The sequence below is a fragment of the Lolium rigidum genome, chromosome 2, assembly GCF_022539505.1.
Source record: "Lolium rigidum isolate FL_2022 chromosome 2, APGP_CSIRO_Lrig_0.1, whole genome shotgun sequence".
Lineage (NCBI taxonomy): Eukaryota > Viridiplantae > Streptophyta > Magnoliopsida > Poales > Poaceae > Lolium > Lolium rigidum.
In genome coordinates this window covers 48,215,076-48,230,568 of record NC_061509.1, presented here as the reverse complement: position 1 = coordinate 48,230,568, position 15,493 = coordinate 48,215,076, and the positions used below count along the sequence as shown (strand labels likewise).

The 15,493-nt window shown below is 42.5% G+C and overlaps 2 protein-coding genes across 2 annotated transcripts; one reads left to right on the top strand and one right to left on the bottom strand.

Moving 5' to 3' along the window:
* Positions 1 to 851: 851 nt before the first annotated feature.
* Positions 852 to 6,839, bottom strand: LOC124691711 (rDNA transcriptional regulator pol5-like). The gene is made up of 8 exons (XM_047224984.1): positions 6,691 to 6,839; positions 6,444 to 6,569; positions 6,165 to 6,362; positions 5,379 to 5,606; positions 4,069 to 5,211; positions 3,346 to 3,681; positions 2,561 to 3,065; positions 852 to 1,891 (listed from the first exon to the last, which is right to left on the bottom strand). Exons 1-8 carry the CDS (start codon positions 6,784 to 6,786, stop codon positions 1,116 to 1,118), a joined length of 3,408 nt encoding a protein of 1,135 aa, XP_047080940.1. The 5' UTR covers positions 6,787 to 6,839; the 3' UTR covers positions 852 to 1,115.
* A 744-nt stretch (positions 6,840 to 7,583) lies between these two features.
* Positions 7,584 to 10,413, top strand: LOC124686379. Its single transcript, XM_047220338.1, has 5 exons — positions 7,584 to 7,738; positions 7,824 to 7,953; positions 8,028 to 8,540; positions 9,021 to 9,111; positions 10,068 to 10,413. Exons 1-5 carry the CDS (start codon positions 7,585 to 7,587, stop codon positions 10,152 to 10,154), a joined length of 975 nt encoding a protein of 324 aa, XP_047076294.1. The 5' UTR covers position 7,584; the 3' UTR covers positions 10,155 to 10,413.
* Positions 10,414 to 15,493: the final 5,080 nt, after the last annotated feature.

Genomic DNA, 15,493 nt, shown 5'->3' with positions numbered 1-15,493 from the left:
GTTATCACGGAAGTGCGCCCTTTGTCCACACAAGAGATTGAACAAAAAAAAAGATCCAACGCGCAGATGGCATGTCTCCTGCGAGAAGAGGAACTCAAGTGGTACCAAATATCAATTTAATTTGGAAGGGGATTCGAATACACGATACTTCTATGGTGTTGCGAATGGTAGACATCGGAAGAAACGTATTCACTCTTACCCAGGATGAAGGAATGATCGAAGAACATGAACAACTCGAATCTTATGTAACAAATTATTATAAAAATTTGTTTGGGAATTCCGAAGAAAGTAATCTCCCAATGGACGAGTGCCCAACAAATGATATTCCTCAAGTTTCCACTCAGGAAAACACTCGCTCACCTTACTTCTCCTTATACTGAGGATGAAGTTAAAAATGTGATTTTCCAAACTAAACACAAGACTCGGGACCGGATGGATTCCTATCTAAGTTCTATCAGAACTTTTAGGATGTCATTAAAGTGGATTTGCTAGAATTGTTTAGCATTCTTCATGGTAGACAGCTAGACTAATTTCGGTTAAATTTTGGTGAGGTAGTTTTGTTGCCAAAAGTTAATGGAGCATAAAGAATTTCATAATATAGATCAATCCGTCTTCTTAATGTCAGCTTCAAAATATTACGCAACTATTAGACTCCTTGTATTTATGCAAGTAGAAATATCCTCAATGAGGTAGTAATCCACGAGCTTCATTCGAGAATAGTTGAATGAGATAATCTTAAAGATTGATTTCAAGAAGGGTTATGAAGTGAAGTGGTTTTTGTTATCCGATGTATGCCATCCTATTTCCACAGCACTGAATACTTCTAGTAGTACTATTGTGTCAGTATCATGGACACAGCAACAAATAGACGAATTGCTATTAGGAAGCGTTGCAAAAAAATAAATTCGCTGGACGATTCGCAGCCATTCATACAAGTATACAACCGTTGTACACTCATGCTAACTACTCTTTTCTGTTCCTGGTATTGTCAAGGCAAAAAAAATACGGTTTAACTTAACTGAACCTACATCATGGAGCTGAGATTACAAGCAAAATTAGTCCAGCTCAAAGCATTTCTAGCGGGTTTCACAGCTTCAGGAACGGATTCACATATATCACTCTTTGAAGGGAACGAACGCAGCTCCCAGTTGTGCCTCGCACAGGGTGTACGCTTCCGAACTCAGTTTCTTCTGAAACTTCTCCTTCAAATTGAGCTTCGTCACGGTTTGCAAAGCTCGCGTGCAAAATCTCCGCACTTCCTGGCGACGAGACTTGTTTTCGGGCATCTTCGTAAGAATCTCCTGCATCAACTCGCACAGCAGAGCCAGATTCTTCTTCAGAACCTTTGATGCACTCGAGACATCATCGCCAACCCAGGATTTCAATATGCAATCCACCAACTCTAATGTTTGAACTCTACGATACTCAGCTTTCGCGCTCCCGACCTTCTGCAGAGCAAAGCCGAATAGTTCCCGACCTAACCAGGGGTTCCTGCGGACGACCTCCTTCACGAACCAGATCTGCAGCCGTGATTTCTTGTTGTTGAAGTAGTCAGTCAGCATGTAATGGAACTTCTCGACCACGCTTGCGAGTTCCTGCTTGGAGCAGCTCTTCGAATTGATGATCTTCAGGATCCAAAATGTAGCATTTTGGGCTGCGGAAGCAACTGCCTTGTGCCGTGACCGCGATGCCAAATGTAGAGCCTTCTGTAACAAAATTTCAAGCCTACTAAGTTCAACATCACTGCCTTTTGGACACTCTTTTGCTTTGAATATCCTTTTCTGCAATATGCCACCAATACGTTGCCTGAACTGCTCACTGCCATCAGAGCTATGTGATTTCACAAAAGCTTGCATTAAGAAAGCATACACCTCCAGGACCAGGTTTTTCCCTGTAGAGTTGGGAGATAGAAGGTTACAAGAAAAATAGAAGAAAAGCTGCATAACACAAGTAAAACTAGAAGAAAACAATCAATATAAGAAAACAGTAAGATGCGTAAAATAAATGTTTACGTCTGATGCTGTTTCCCATTGGATGGTCAAGTTTTTCAGGCCATACTCCAAAAAATGTGAAGATCGTTTCTTATTTCATAATAATAGACGTCAGATATCTTTCTAGCTAGAAAGTGCAAGCTAGAGAAAATGTGAAACACAAACCAACTTTTTAAAAAGTCATCCAGAATGTTAAACAATTAATATCAAAAAAGTTACATACCATAAGTAGATCACACAGAAGCCAACAATTAATACAGAAAACAGCAAGACAAGCAAAATAGAAGAAACGTCAACTTCTGAAACCATTCGATGTTCAACTTCTGCAGGATATGTTCCAACAGAAAACATACAAAAATATAGTTTGGTATTCAAATAGCTTTCTAACTAGAGCGTGCAGGCTAAAGAAAATGTCGGTACAATGAACTAGGCGTCAGACATTTTGATTAAATTCATAACAATAACATACTAAAAATTTCACCAGAATGGCAAACAGATACTAACAACCTACAGAGTTACAGGTGCCATTTTACCTGCATAGGGTGAACAGTAAAAGAGTTGAAAAATACCTGGGTTCCTCTGAAGATATATCTCCAGTAAAGTAAGCACGCGAAGCTTGAAACGCATAAGTTGAGATTGCTGAGTTTCACTACCAGGAAGGTTGTTGCGCTCCTTGAAAATCCTCGCAATGTAAGGATCAATACGGAACATAGCATCATCGTCCATACCATCTGAATCATCTGAATCTTCCCCACCTTTGGCAGCTTCTGTATCATCTCCATCTTTTGCTTTATTGTCAACTGTTTTTTCCGAACCGTCCTGATCCTGATCTACTTCATCAGCCGAATCATCATCCATTTCCTCATCCAATTCATCTGTAGCGTCATCAACATTCCCGACATCTGCATCTTCCATTTCATCATCATCATCATCATCTTCGATACCAACACGAGGGTCATCTTCATCATCATCACTATCTGTTTGACGACGAGAGCCCTTCATATCTATCTTTACAACTCTCAACATATCAAGGAGTCCTGTTTCTGTGATCTCGTCCGAGAACACACGGAAAACCTGTTGTTTCAGAGGAAAGACATTAGTGATAAGACAAGAAAATTATATATCCACAAAAGGGTGAGGAGCCAGTATGTACAAATCTGACATTTCTACGTTTCAATTACCACTAGTACAAATACAGAAAATGTCTATGAACAACAATAATATATTAGGGAAACCAGGAAGAGAGAAGGGCTTGCACAATTAGCATAACTGTGTTCTGTTTATTTCTTAGTATCGTCGTCTCAGATTTCTCAAAATTACAAAACTTGCAAATGCTTGGGGCATGTATACTTGCCTGTTCAATGGTGAAACACACAGGGCCAGATACATGAGGCAGAAGAGAGAGAAAAGTCTGCACAAGTACATCCATAAACTCTAATGACCCATCCTCATTAGGCTCCTCTGACCCATCCTCATCTGAGTCCTCTACACTGTCCTCAAGAGGCTTTGGCAAACTGGAACTGTCACACTGAGCAATGGAAGGAAATGTTTTCTTGCAACATATAATAACATCAATTGCAGCCTCCCAATACTCCTCTGGATGGAGAAGAAGTTGCAGCAGCAACTGAATAAGAAGATAACGTATCACGTGCATTTTAGTTGAATCCAATCCAGACTCGGCTTTTCTTTCCTGGTCACACAGAAAGGAACCACAGAAATCAGAGGAGAAACCCACAAGGAAATATATGAATCATCCATGATAGTACAGAGAATTGTTAATTCAACCTATAACCCTACATTTTTTCACTGCCCTCACATAAGCAACAAGAAAGTATATATCAACATTATCTGAATGGCCTAACTCTGACATTAGGGCATTTACAGTGGTAAAAAGACAGCCTTCTCATCTAGAGACGATATTAACAGAAACTTATACTGGTCATTTGTACCAATATTTCTCACCATACCGATGGTATCCACAACCATTGTCATCAGGTAAACTATTGTCATCAGGTCAAACATAAAAAAGCATATAAGCTATGAATTAGCCAAGTAGAATAGCAGTAAGGTACAGAACCTCTTGGAAAAGTGCAGATTCCGTAGCCAGTGTTTTCTTGAATGCATTATCATCATTGCTGCTCAAGGTTCTGAACAGGGAAACTGAAGGAATATTGCATACGGTGTTAATGAAACGCATGAAGTAGAAGCCCAAGTCATTAGACTTAATATCTCCACCAACATCTAAAGCCTCATCCTTTTGTGCATCTTCTAGTAATGATTGAAGTTTTTCAATGCACTCGTTACGAAGTGACGTTGATATAGCTGCCTTTGGCCATTTGAACTTCTCTTGCAACTCAAATGATGTCACCTCATTTCCTAAGGAGGCTGAGAATAGACCTTGGACTGCAAAGAATTTCAGTATCTCAGTCTGCACTTGAAACTTCTCTTCAATACACTTGACCATTTCAGAATCTGAATGCTCATCAGGCTTAAGCCTTAAATTTTTCAAGACGAAAGGAATTGTATTCACCACCCAGCTCTTCAGAAGGTCAGCATTCCCTTCGCCAATAAGTTCCTTATCTTCAATTAAGCCAACTTCTGAATTCTCATCAGTTGTCTGACTTTGGTCAGATGGTTCATCTGTAACAGAACCTTCGTCCACAAAGAGTGCCATCAAATTCTGCACAAGATACAAACAATCTTGACCATTGTGGAACTTGGCTATCAACCCTTTAACAGTTTTTGTTTTCGTCAGGCTGTCAAATCTTCCACAGCTATACTTCTGCAAGTTGATAATGACAGCAACACAGCGATCATTATCATTACTTACTATGCTCACTAATTCTTTCAGAAAATGTTGTCCAGCATTGTACAACCACGATGAAGAATTTGACAGAATATCCATCAAACCAAGAACAACTTTGCTGGATAGAATTACTTGTATAGATGATGGCGACAGTCTTGGAAGGAGATCAATAACAATATTAAATGCCAGATGCTTCCGGTCATGAGATGAGAGCAGCAACGAACTCTCAATAATGACCTCACAGAAATTCCGTAGGTTCTTTTTTGAATCCTCAGAGGAACTGCTTTTCTTACTTTTTTTGTGCTTTTTACCAGAACTTGCGTTATTATCATTCTGAGAAGCTTCGTCCTGGATGAGCATGTCTGTGATCACATGCCATATACTATGGATACGTGGAAGACAAAATGCAGATTCCTGCATATAGAGTTGCAGCAGAACAATCAAAGAACCATCCAGAAAAATGGCACAAAATGTATGGCATTTCAAGACCATAAGGTACTTGCAGTGATTAACTCAGATATATAACACATGTTAAAATATTAATGAAAGTCCTCCTGAAACTTTCAATTACTCAAAATTACCTTAAAACAAGCAGCAACGGAGAGAAGATGCTCTTGCGTGAAAAAATTGTCAGGACTGAATGGATATGGCAGAAGCTTGCCAAACATCTCCCTCTGAACATTAGTTCTTTCTTGCAACTTCAAAGCCAGAAAGAGCGCATCTGGATCTCCAACATTAGCAGCTCTGTTAAACCAATCTTGTACACCAGGGGATTCAAGAACCTCAGAGAATATAGCTTCATCTGGCAGCTGCAACATGTAGACAGATGACAAATCACAGATTAGTTCATAATAAATCCCATTTTACAACCAAATGAAAAATTGAATGTACAGTTGCAACAAAATTAATGCAAAGGGTGGTCCCAATAGCACAAATCACGCTAGGCCAATGCTGGGGTGCCAGCCATATTAATATACAAAAGTTTTTTTAAGGCCAAAGTTACAACTGGAAGAAAAATACATGTTGGCCTAGCTAGTTTTGGCTGGAAGCGGTACTTGACTGGCTAGCATCTTAGTACATTACTTGATTTCTGCACTTAATCCAAATCAGTGTAGAGGCCAGAATTACATTTACTTATTTTTAGAATGTCTGTCAACCCTAATGCACATCAAGGGATAAAATCATGGATTGAGATTGCCGCGCCACGGTAACACCAGTTTCGTACGTAGTAAGTTCTTCTAGGTGAATTACTCTAATATGAGTTGAATGTGAACCTTTCATGTTATGCATAATATTTCTAGCTCTACCAAAAGAATAAAGATTTCATGCTACCAAAAAAAGGCTCGGCGTGGACTTGAGATATGTACCTTCCTGGCCAAATCCAGAATCAGTGCAGCTGCAGGCTCGGTGAGATACCGTTTCTTGCTTCCAAGTTGTACAACCTCGGAAACAAAATCCTTGAGAATGGGAGAAGATTTGTCCTGCGCCCACTGTCCTGAAACCCTCCCAGACCTCGCGAGTGATCCAAATCCAAACAGGCGGCCCAGAAGATTGTCCTTGGCTTCCTATAACGGAATGAATATTGAAATTTTTGAAGTTGGCGTCACAAGTAGAGACAAATAGGAAACGTGCAAAATGCAAGTTACCGGTCCTTTCATCGAAGCCGAATACTCCAGCAAATTAGGTATCAGCTTGATAACTGCCTCAACACTGATTGCTTGAACCGATTCGAGCACGGCCGCGAGACCCAGCGCGAATCCTTGCCTTGCAAACTGCAAATAAGACACCAAGAGGATATAGTACACCAAATTGAAGTTGTGAAGCAGCCAGCAGTAACAATGAACATTACACAATATACAGGTTTCGTTGTAGAGGAAGGGAAGCGTTGCTGACCTCTCTAGAGGAAGAGATACCACGGATAAGGCGCCGGATGGCGTACCGCACGGCGGGCGCGCAGTTATCCAGCCCATCCTCCTTCTCAGCCTCCATCTGCGGAGGAGCGTCGCCTTCCGCGGCTTCCTCCTCGTCCTCGTCGCGCTTGCTCTCCTCGTACGCGCTCTGCACCTCGCGGAGCTCCGCCACCAGCGCCTCCGCCGCGGCCTCCCTCACCGAGCCCTCGGGCGACGCCAGGTCCCGGAACACGTTCATGTGCAGCCCCGGCCCCGCCGCCGCCACCGGAACCGGCGCGGGCGCGTGGACTGGGACCGCAGCGGGAAGCTCCTCCGCTGGTGGCGCGGGTTGTGGCGGCTTGGGCTTGTCGGCGGAGTGGCGGTGGCGGTCCTTGTCGACCTGCTTGCGCTGCTTCCTGAGCTCCATGGCCAGCTTCTTCTTCTTCTTGGCCGGCATCTCCTCGGCCGGGAACGGCTTCGCGGGCTTGGCCCCCTCGTCCTGCGAGGAGTCCGAGGCTGCGGGGTCGAGCTCCGCCAGCGCCGTCGGGGGCCTCTTCTTGCCGGCCATTGGAGCGCGCCGCGATGGGTGGTAGCTGGAAGCTCTGGTGGTGGTGGCTGTCGGAGCCGCCGTTTGCTTGGGGTTTATGCCGAGGAAGGAAGAGGAGAAAGCTTGGCCTGCTAGGGTTAGGGTTTTTGCGACCGGCCCCTCCCATTCTCTCTTATTATTTTCTCCGCACCATGGCGGTTGGCCCAGGCCCATCAATGCATGATCAGGCCCATCACTGCATGATGGGCCACGCGTTATGGAGCCCAGTAAAGTTGGTGGGCCTCCAGGGCTGCGCGTGGCGAATAAGGCGAGAAAGGGGGAAAGGGGAAGAAGAGCAAGTGTGTGTCGGCAATGGCGGACAAGCCGAGCCGCGCGCTGGTGCTCTACGCCGCCGGCCACGCGGCGCTGCTCCCTCGGGCGGCGGCGGGGAAGAGCCACCTCGACGCCTTCGCCGCCCGCGCCTCCTGCGGCTTCCTCTCCCTCCGCACCCCCACCACCGTCAACGGTACTGATCCAGCCCACCCCCTGCCTCCCCCATCTCGCGCCCGCACTTAAACTGAGTGGTTCCCGATTTCATTCATCAAATCTAGATGCAGGAGATAAGAGCGGCGACACGATCCTCGAGCTGGCGCAGCTGCTCGACGTGTACGACGGCCTCTACCCCGCGGAAACCGCCCCGGTGGATCCACATGACCTGCAACTTCCAAAGCTATCCGAGAGGTTCAGTCATCATCTCCGTTAATCGTTCCTACTCAGCCCATCTTGAAGCCACTAACTCGCTGCCCAAAATCCAGGTTCATGGGGATGAGAGCTGCGATGGTCACCAACTGCCCCGCCGTCAACTCCTTCGCGGCGAACCTCGGCTTCCACGTCTTCGGGACAGAAGACTTCGCCGCGCAGTCCGGTTCAGACAGCGGCAGCTCCAAGGACACCAGAGTAATCAGCCGGGCGTTAGGTCTGCTAGGGTTCTCAGAGGGGGGTGTCCAGGATTCCTCCGAGTTCGATCTGGTGTTTCTGCACGTTGCGACGGAGAACACGGTCGGCAAGCTGGGGAAACTAGGGATGAGGACGGATCTCAACCGGCTCGACAAGTTGGTGGCTGCGGTCATGGAAGCTGCGCCGGCCGGTTCACCTGTCGCCGCGCGGGTTCATGTGTCTGTGGTCCTGAGCTATGGGTCTGCTACTGGAAACAAGGAAGAGGCGTGCCTCATTGTGAACTCGTCGACGGAAACTGATTCTGACTTGAAGTTGCTCCGTCCGCGCCAGAGCTACACCATGAAAGCAGGGAACATGTTGGATGATGTCAGGTAAATATTGCTCTTGGCTACCAAATGTGGTTCGTAGTAGATGTTTTGAAGTGTGGTGTAGTGTCTTCTATAATATGTGCTCTTTATTGTACAGAAAAAGCTCCTTTAGATATTATTATGTGTGTTAAATATGAAGTGAATCATGTCATGGCCTTCCAATTATAATTTGACATCGTCCTAGCAATATTTTCTTGTAGAATACGACTGCAATACCTTGCATCACAACCATTAGTAGCCATCCTATATCTACTAACAGACAACTTTTGGTTATCTGAAGTGATGTTGAAAATTATCAATTTAATGCACGACAGAACTGAAGGATTTTCCTGTAGATACTACGTTCAATCTACACCCTAGTTTTGTTAACTATTAGTCACGCTCAAACGTGGTGCAATGTATAGAGGTAAAGAAAAGCACGTCTATGTATAATGACATGTCTAGACTTGCACAAATATCCTTATTATGCAATATATTATGCAGGAATCATCATCCAATGCTACTGGCGCAGTGGCAGGAAGGAGTAACTCGTTCTGATTTGGCCAAACAGTTCTCTTTTGAGGAATTTATAAAGGTCTCCTTAATCCACTTGTTATAATGTTTACCAGTTTAGACTTTATCTGAATCAGCATCCTTTTATCAAATATACTACTTATTCAAGTTTGGTCCCTTTGATCCTGCTTATTGCTTTTTTTCCAGTTGTTTATAACCAGACGTAAACACTGGAGTTCTCCCTTTTCTAGTGCCAGCATTAGAAAACATAAGAGTACTTCCTTTTTCACTAATCAAGTTTCTGGTTTAAATAAGCCCTGTGGCTTGATATTGATTCTTTCGGTGATAGGCAGTCTCCGTAGTAATATAGTTACTATTATATTTATATTATTACTGGTCGCACCCTGTCTAGTTACAAAAAAGTCATATCTTGTACTGAAGGCCTCAAGGGTGATAATACTGGATTGGATGCACCTTTTCTTTGCTACATCTTGAACTTAGTTGTTTGTGATGCATGTGCAAGCTATTGCATAGGAATAACCAGGGCTTTGGTTGTATAGCTGCGCCCCTGCGCCTAAGTGCTCAATATGTAGGTATGCACCATAAAATAATTGTCATTTTCACAGATTTCCCCGGTCAATCATCTGCTTACCCTTAGGATTACAAATAAAAAAACTTAGTGTGGTGGACTTCAACATGCTGAAATGCTGCATGGTGAAGTGTCCATCTTTATCGGATGCTTGTGTTCTACATATTAGAATGAGTATGCTCCACAACAGTAAAGCACAGTAGCTTTGTATTCCTTTAAAGTAGTTACCGAAGAAAAAACCGAGACACAGCAGGCAAGATAGGCACTTGTTTGCAGTGCTGTCATCACTTTAACATTTTCACTACTTCCTCATATGTGTGGTCAACTGGTCATGATTCAGTATGTGTTATGTTTCAATATGTGTTCAAATTTTTGGCTAGTGGTTCTTAATTTGTTTGCCTATTATTTTCTCTTAGTTAACTAACTTCATTTCATGATGTAATGAACAGCACGCCGGAAACTTTGCTATGCTTGCGGAGCGCTTTCTGCATGAAGTTGCATTTAAGCTCTGGAAAGCACCAAAATATGGAGCTTAGTTCTGTCTGAGGAGGTTCTCTCTTAATAAGGATGCTAGATGAGTACTTTTTTCAAACGGGTACTGCGCAAGTGCAGATATTGCAAATAAATGAGCTCTGTAATCTCCTAAGGTCCTCATTTGGTACTATCCATGTTACATGCCGCAATATACCAAGGACTTGTAACATGTGCTGATACATGTACCTGTAATGTTGATCATATTCCTGCAAACGATGACTGGTAGGAGAATTAATTTTAATAAGAACAACTAGTGTACTAGAGTTTCCTGTAGAATGATGATAGCGTCATTTGTTCTTGGGTTGATGGTGGTACAGAGCACCAGTTTCTTTGCAGCTTCAGGTCTGAGCTTTTATCATCCCTTTGGTCGCGTCGGAATTGTTGTGTTGAGTATATATACAACTTGTGAAAGTGTAATTATCCATGTGGTAGAAAGAGTATCTTTTACTTTTTACTTTTAGCAGCTGTTGTAGTGCTTTTCAGAGTTGTTTCCAGTGTTTTGTGTGACAGAGTTTAGTTGGCCGGGTTGCAAGTGGGTGCGGTGGCACTGTGAATCCAGAGGCTGCCAACAGGTATGCAAACTAAATTAGTTTGCTAGGAGGGAATACCGGGACCTTGTTTAGTTTCAACACTTAAAAACACTCTTGGCAAACAAGGCCTAAGCGAAGTTTTCTATCAACTCCATGGGTCTTGGAAGTTCTCTAGACGTGGAGCCTCTGGTCACTCTCCGTTCTGAAGTCTCTTGGCAACACCATTTAGGTCGTGCCGCACGGCCCTTTGCAGCAGGCAGAGTTGTTCCTAACGCCTCCCATATCTAACATACTCCTCAAAACATGACTTTGATGGAATAGAAATTAAAGAAATTGCCTTGATTAGTACTATACCCATTGGTGGGTAGCTCACTTGATATATGTAAGTCCGCTTCTCCCTAGTTGATCACAGTGGATGGGAGTTGTTCTAGCTAGCTGGTACATATATTCGGACGCCATGCAAGGGCTATATATATACTTGCCACACCGGATGCAAATCAGGAAGAAATAAAGACGATGATAACTCGGTGACACGGTAGATGGCGTGTAGCAATAAAGTTGAGCTGTTTATCTGCTGTACCTTTTTGAATAAGTTATAGAGGTTTCCGTGAGGCCATGCATTCACTCCTTCAACATGCCTCCAACCATGTGAGTTTGTTGTATTTAGCGAATATTAGGGTTAAACATAAATCTCACAAGAAACTTATTTTGTTTGGCCAAAGAGGTTGTGCCAAGACCGTTCCAAAGTCAATATATACCACTTCACATTTTTGTGTGACCTTTTGGTAATTCAGTATAGAACATGATAGCACGGCAGCGTCTAAAGGAGTAAAAGACAATTCAGTAAGAACCTTGTTAAACAACCGACCCATTGCTTGAAATTTCATGATGAAGCACATGTTTCTGCTTCGAGCTCATTATCAGACTTACAACATGTGCTGATCCCTGTAATGTCGATCATATTCCTGCAAACGATGAGCATCAATTTTGATAGAACAAATAATGTAACAGAGTTTCCATAGAATGATTGTAGCATCATTTGTTCTTGGATCGATGGCGGTACCAAGCACCGGTGTCTTTGCAGCTTCAGGTTGAGCTATTATCAGCCCTTTAAGTCATGTGATTGTTGTTGCCAAATTGTAAACATCCAAGTGGAGGAAAAACATTTAGTGATCTGAGTGGTGTTTGGTCATGTTTCCGTTCTCCTGGTTGGGAAATGAGAATGGTTATCATGTGATCTGATTTTGTTCTCATGCTAGTGTTTTTAGAAACTTGTGAATCAAATAAAACCCTCAATGATCCACGAGATACGCAATAGCTTTTAGTGTCATGAGAAATAACTTAGTGTAATAAAGGGTACATGTTTCTTTTTTCATTATTGGCGGTCAGAGTGATTTTCCGTCTTGCGTCTAGTTTTCTATGTGAAAGGATCTAGTCGATCATGGTGCAAGTGGGTTTGGTGGTACACTGTGAAATGTAAGACCCGCTGGGTCGCTCCATGTATCGGTATGCAAACAGAGCTGCTCCATGTATCGGTATGCATACAGAGGGGGTAAACAGACGAAACTGAGTACCACTTGATTTCCTTCCTTTATGTTTTAGCATAAGCTACACTAGCAAGTCAAATTGATAGTCAGTCAATTGATTGCTACTTTGTGCCATGGCAAACAAAGGTAAGCGGCTTTTTTCTATCAAAAAGCCAACAAGGCTACAAAAGTCTCCATACATGGAGACTCTGGTTACTGTCAGTTCTGAAGTCTCTTGTTCTCATCTGTTTGGCCGTGCAGCTTCGCAGTCAGACACAAACAAAGCTGTTCCTAATGCTTCCCAAATCTAACATGTTCCTCGTAGCACGACTTTAATGGAAATTGGAGAAACTGACTTGAGTATAGTACTGTATCCATGGTAGCTACCTCACTTGATATATGCAAGTCTGCTTGCCAGTGGATCACGGTGGATGGGAGTTGTTCCTTTCTTTTGATGGGAGTTGTTTCTAGCTAGTTGATACCATAAACGAACGCCATTGGAGGGCTATATATATGCCACATAGTATGCAAGCCAGGGAGAAATAAAGATGATATTAACTCATTGACATGGTGGATGGTGTGTAGCACCGAAGATGAGCTACTATTGTACCTTTTTTAGTAAGTTGTAGAGGTCTTGGTGAGGTCATGCATTCACTCCTCCAACGAGGTGAATTTCTTTTATCCAACTTAATATTAGCTAGGATCGATGATAGAGCACACAAGAAACTGTTTTTGTTCGACTGAATATTAGGATCAATGATAGACCTTTCCGAAGTCAACATATATCACCTCACATTTTCCCTATAGCCTTCTGGTAAATTAGTATATAGCGCGATAGCACAACGACATCTAAAGGAGTGTGAGATACTTCATCAAAAAACTTGTTACTAAAAAAACTTACAAATATATTTCAAATCTATCCACGAAAACACCGAAACCACTATGGGTCTATGGCATTACCACCAAAGCGATGAGCAATGTCTCAAACAAGTGTAAAGTCATCAAACTATCAACTAATTCTGTGGGGTAGGCTCCACATCCAATTTCTATGGAAGAAATGAGCCACCATATACCAACCAAACCAGGCAAGAGATCAAATCTATACAATTTGGCACTTGAGGGATCAAAATTATCTGGCACGGAGTTAAGGGATAAAATCTAAATATTAGCACTACTCGATGTTGTGGAAAATATACCTTTTCTAATTCTCTAACTCTAGGCGTGTTCACGCGACTAGGTGGATGTTTAGATCGTGCGCAGTGCTTGTCAAAACTCGAGTCTAAGGAGTCTAAGACTCGGATCTAAACGATGTTGCACTCGATGCTAAAATATATTTCTTTACGCACGGTTCCGGTACAAAGCCCCAGGTTCTAGCGCAGGGTTGACCCTGAGCACCCATTGTTACTTAGGAAGATCTTTCATCCACTAAAATATCGGATCATGGTAAGCCACTATGGTGCAAGGTGGTTGCCGCACATCCCGGTGTGTGTGTGTCTCTACGAGGATCTCAGCACTGTCTTCATTAGAGTTGTGTTTCAGCAGAGCTGTTTTTTACAAAACTCTATTGAGGATTGCATACATTCTTGGTCAGCCAAACAACGTTTCTAACTTCAGTTTCTTTGTCCCGGTTTTTTTCCTTCGGTGCCATTGATTATTGGCATCATCCAAGATGGTGGCGCCTCCCATATAGTAACGACTTGATGGTTTCAAAGAATACCCTTACCGCGAGATTATTCTTGTAGGCACGGCATGCAATCAAGTTGACACCAAAACCAATGGTTTTCATTTGTTCATTTTTCACCGGAGAAGTTTCATCCACTTAACACCATATAGTCCAGGGGAGTGATCCTTCCCGTTTAGCGGTTTAGGATTGTCACGGGTTAACTACTGTTCGATAGTTTGTGATTGTTCTTGTTGCCAAATTGTAAACATCCAAGTGGAAGAAAAACATTTAGTGATCTGAGTGGTGTTTGGTCATGTAGCATCAATAATTCTTGTTGCCAAATTGTAAACATGGATGAACTAGAACTAGAGGTGGACTAATGCTCACATTATCCCAGTTCGTAAAGCGGCCGGGACTTTTTCTTCCAGGGCCTTCGAACGGAAGCCTTGTTTTCTACTAGTGTGATTTTGTTTGGCCAAAAGCAGGTCGTGCCAAGACCTTTCAAAAGTTAATATATACCACTTCACGTTTTTTTGTGTGTGACCCTTTGGTAATTCAGTATAAAACATGATAGCATGGCGACATCTAAAGGAGTACAAGAGAATTCAGTAAGAACCTTGTTGAATGACCGGATCATTTGTAAAACAACCAAATCTATTGATTGCAATTTCATGATGAATCACATGTTTACGCTTCGAGCTCATTATCAGACTTACAACATGTGCTAATGTCGATCAAATTCCTGCCAACAATGACCATCAATTTTAATAGTAAGAACAAATATTGTAACAGAGTTTCTTATAAAATATGGTAGCATCATTTGTTCTTGGATCGATGGGGGCACCAAGCACCGGTTTCTTTGCAACTTCAGGTTGAGCTTTTATCAATCTGTTTTAGTCGTGTGGTTGTTCTTGTTGCCAAATCGTAAAGATCCAAGTGGCAGAAAAACATTTAGCGATCTGAGTGGTGTTTGGTCATGTTTCCGTTCTCCTGGTTGGGAAATGAGAATGGTTATCATGTGATCTGATTTTGTTCTCATGCTAGTATTTTTAAAATCTTGTGAATCAAATAAATCCCTCAATGATCCACAAATTTGCAATAACTTTTTTATAGTGTCATGAGAAATAACTTATAGTGTAATAAAGGGCATCATGTTTCTTTTCCTTTATTGAGCGATTTTTCGTGTTGCGTCTAGTTTTCTATGTGAAAGGATTTAGTCGATCATGGTGCAAGTGGGTTTGGTGGTACACTGCGAAATGTAAGACCCCTCGGTCGCTACATGTATCGGTATGCAAGTGATGACGGCAACTAGCAACACCAAAAATATCTTGATACGTTGGGATCCAAATGCAGAGTGTTGTATCAAAGGAGTATCTTCCCCACAAGGGTGACTCGAGTGTTTGTATCGAACTCTCGAGGAACTGGATGCAAGAGTGTACTCTTCTCTCTTCTTCAAGCAATCCTGCAAGTAAAATAAAAGACTTATGTCCCCAACTCCACCGTGTTGTTGTCAAGCACAAGGTTTCGCGTAACTAAATAACACAAGTAGTAATAAAACAAGTAAAAAACTAAACTAGATAAAATAACTAAGTAAAAGATTGTAAAAATGTTGATTGTTTTGA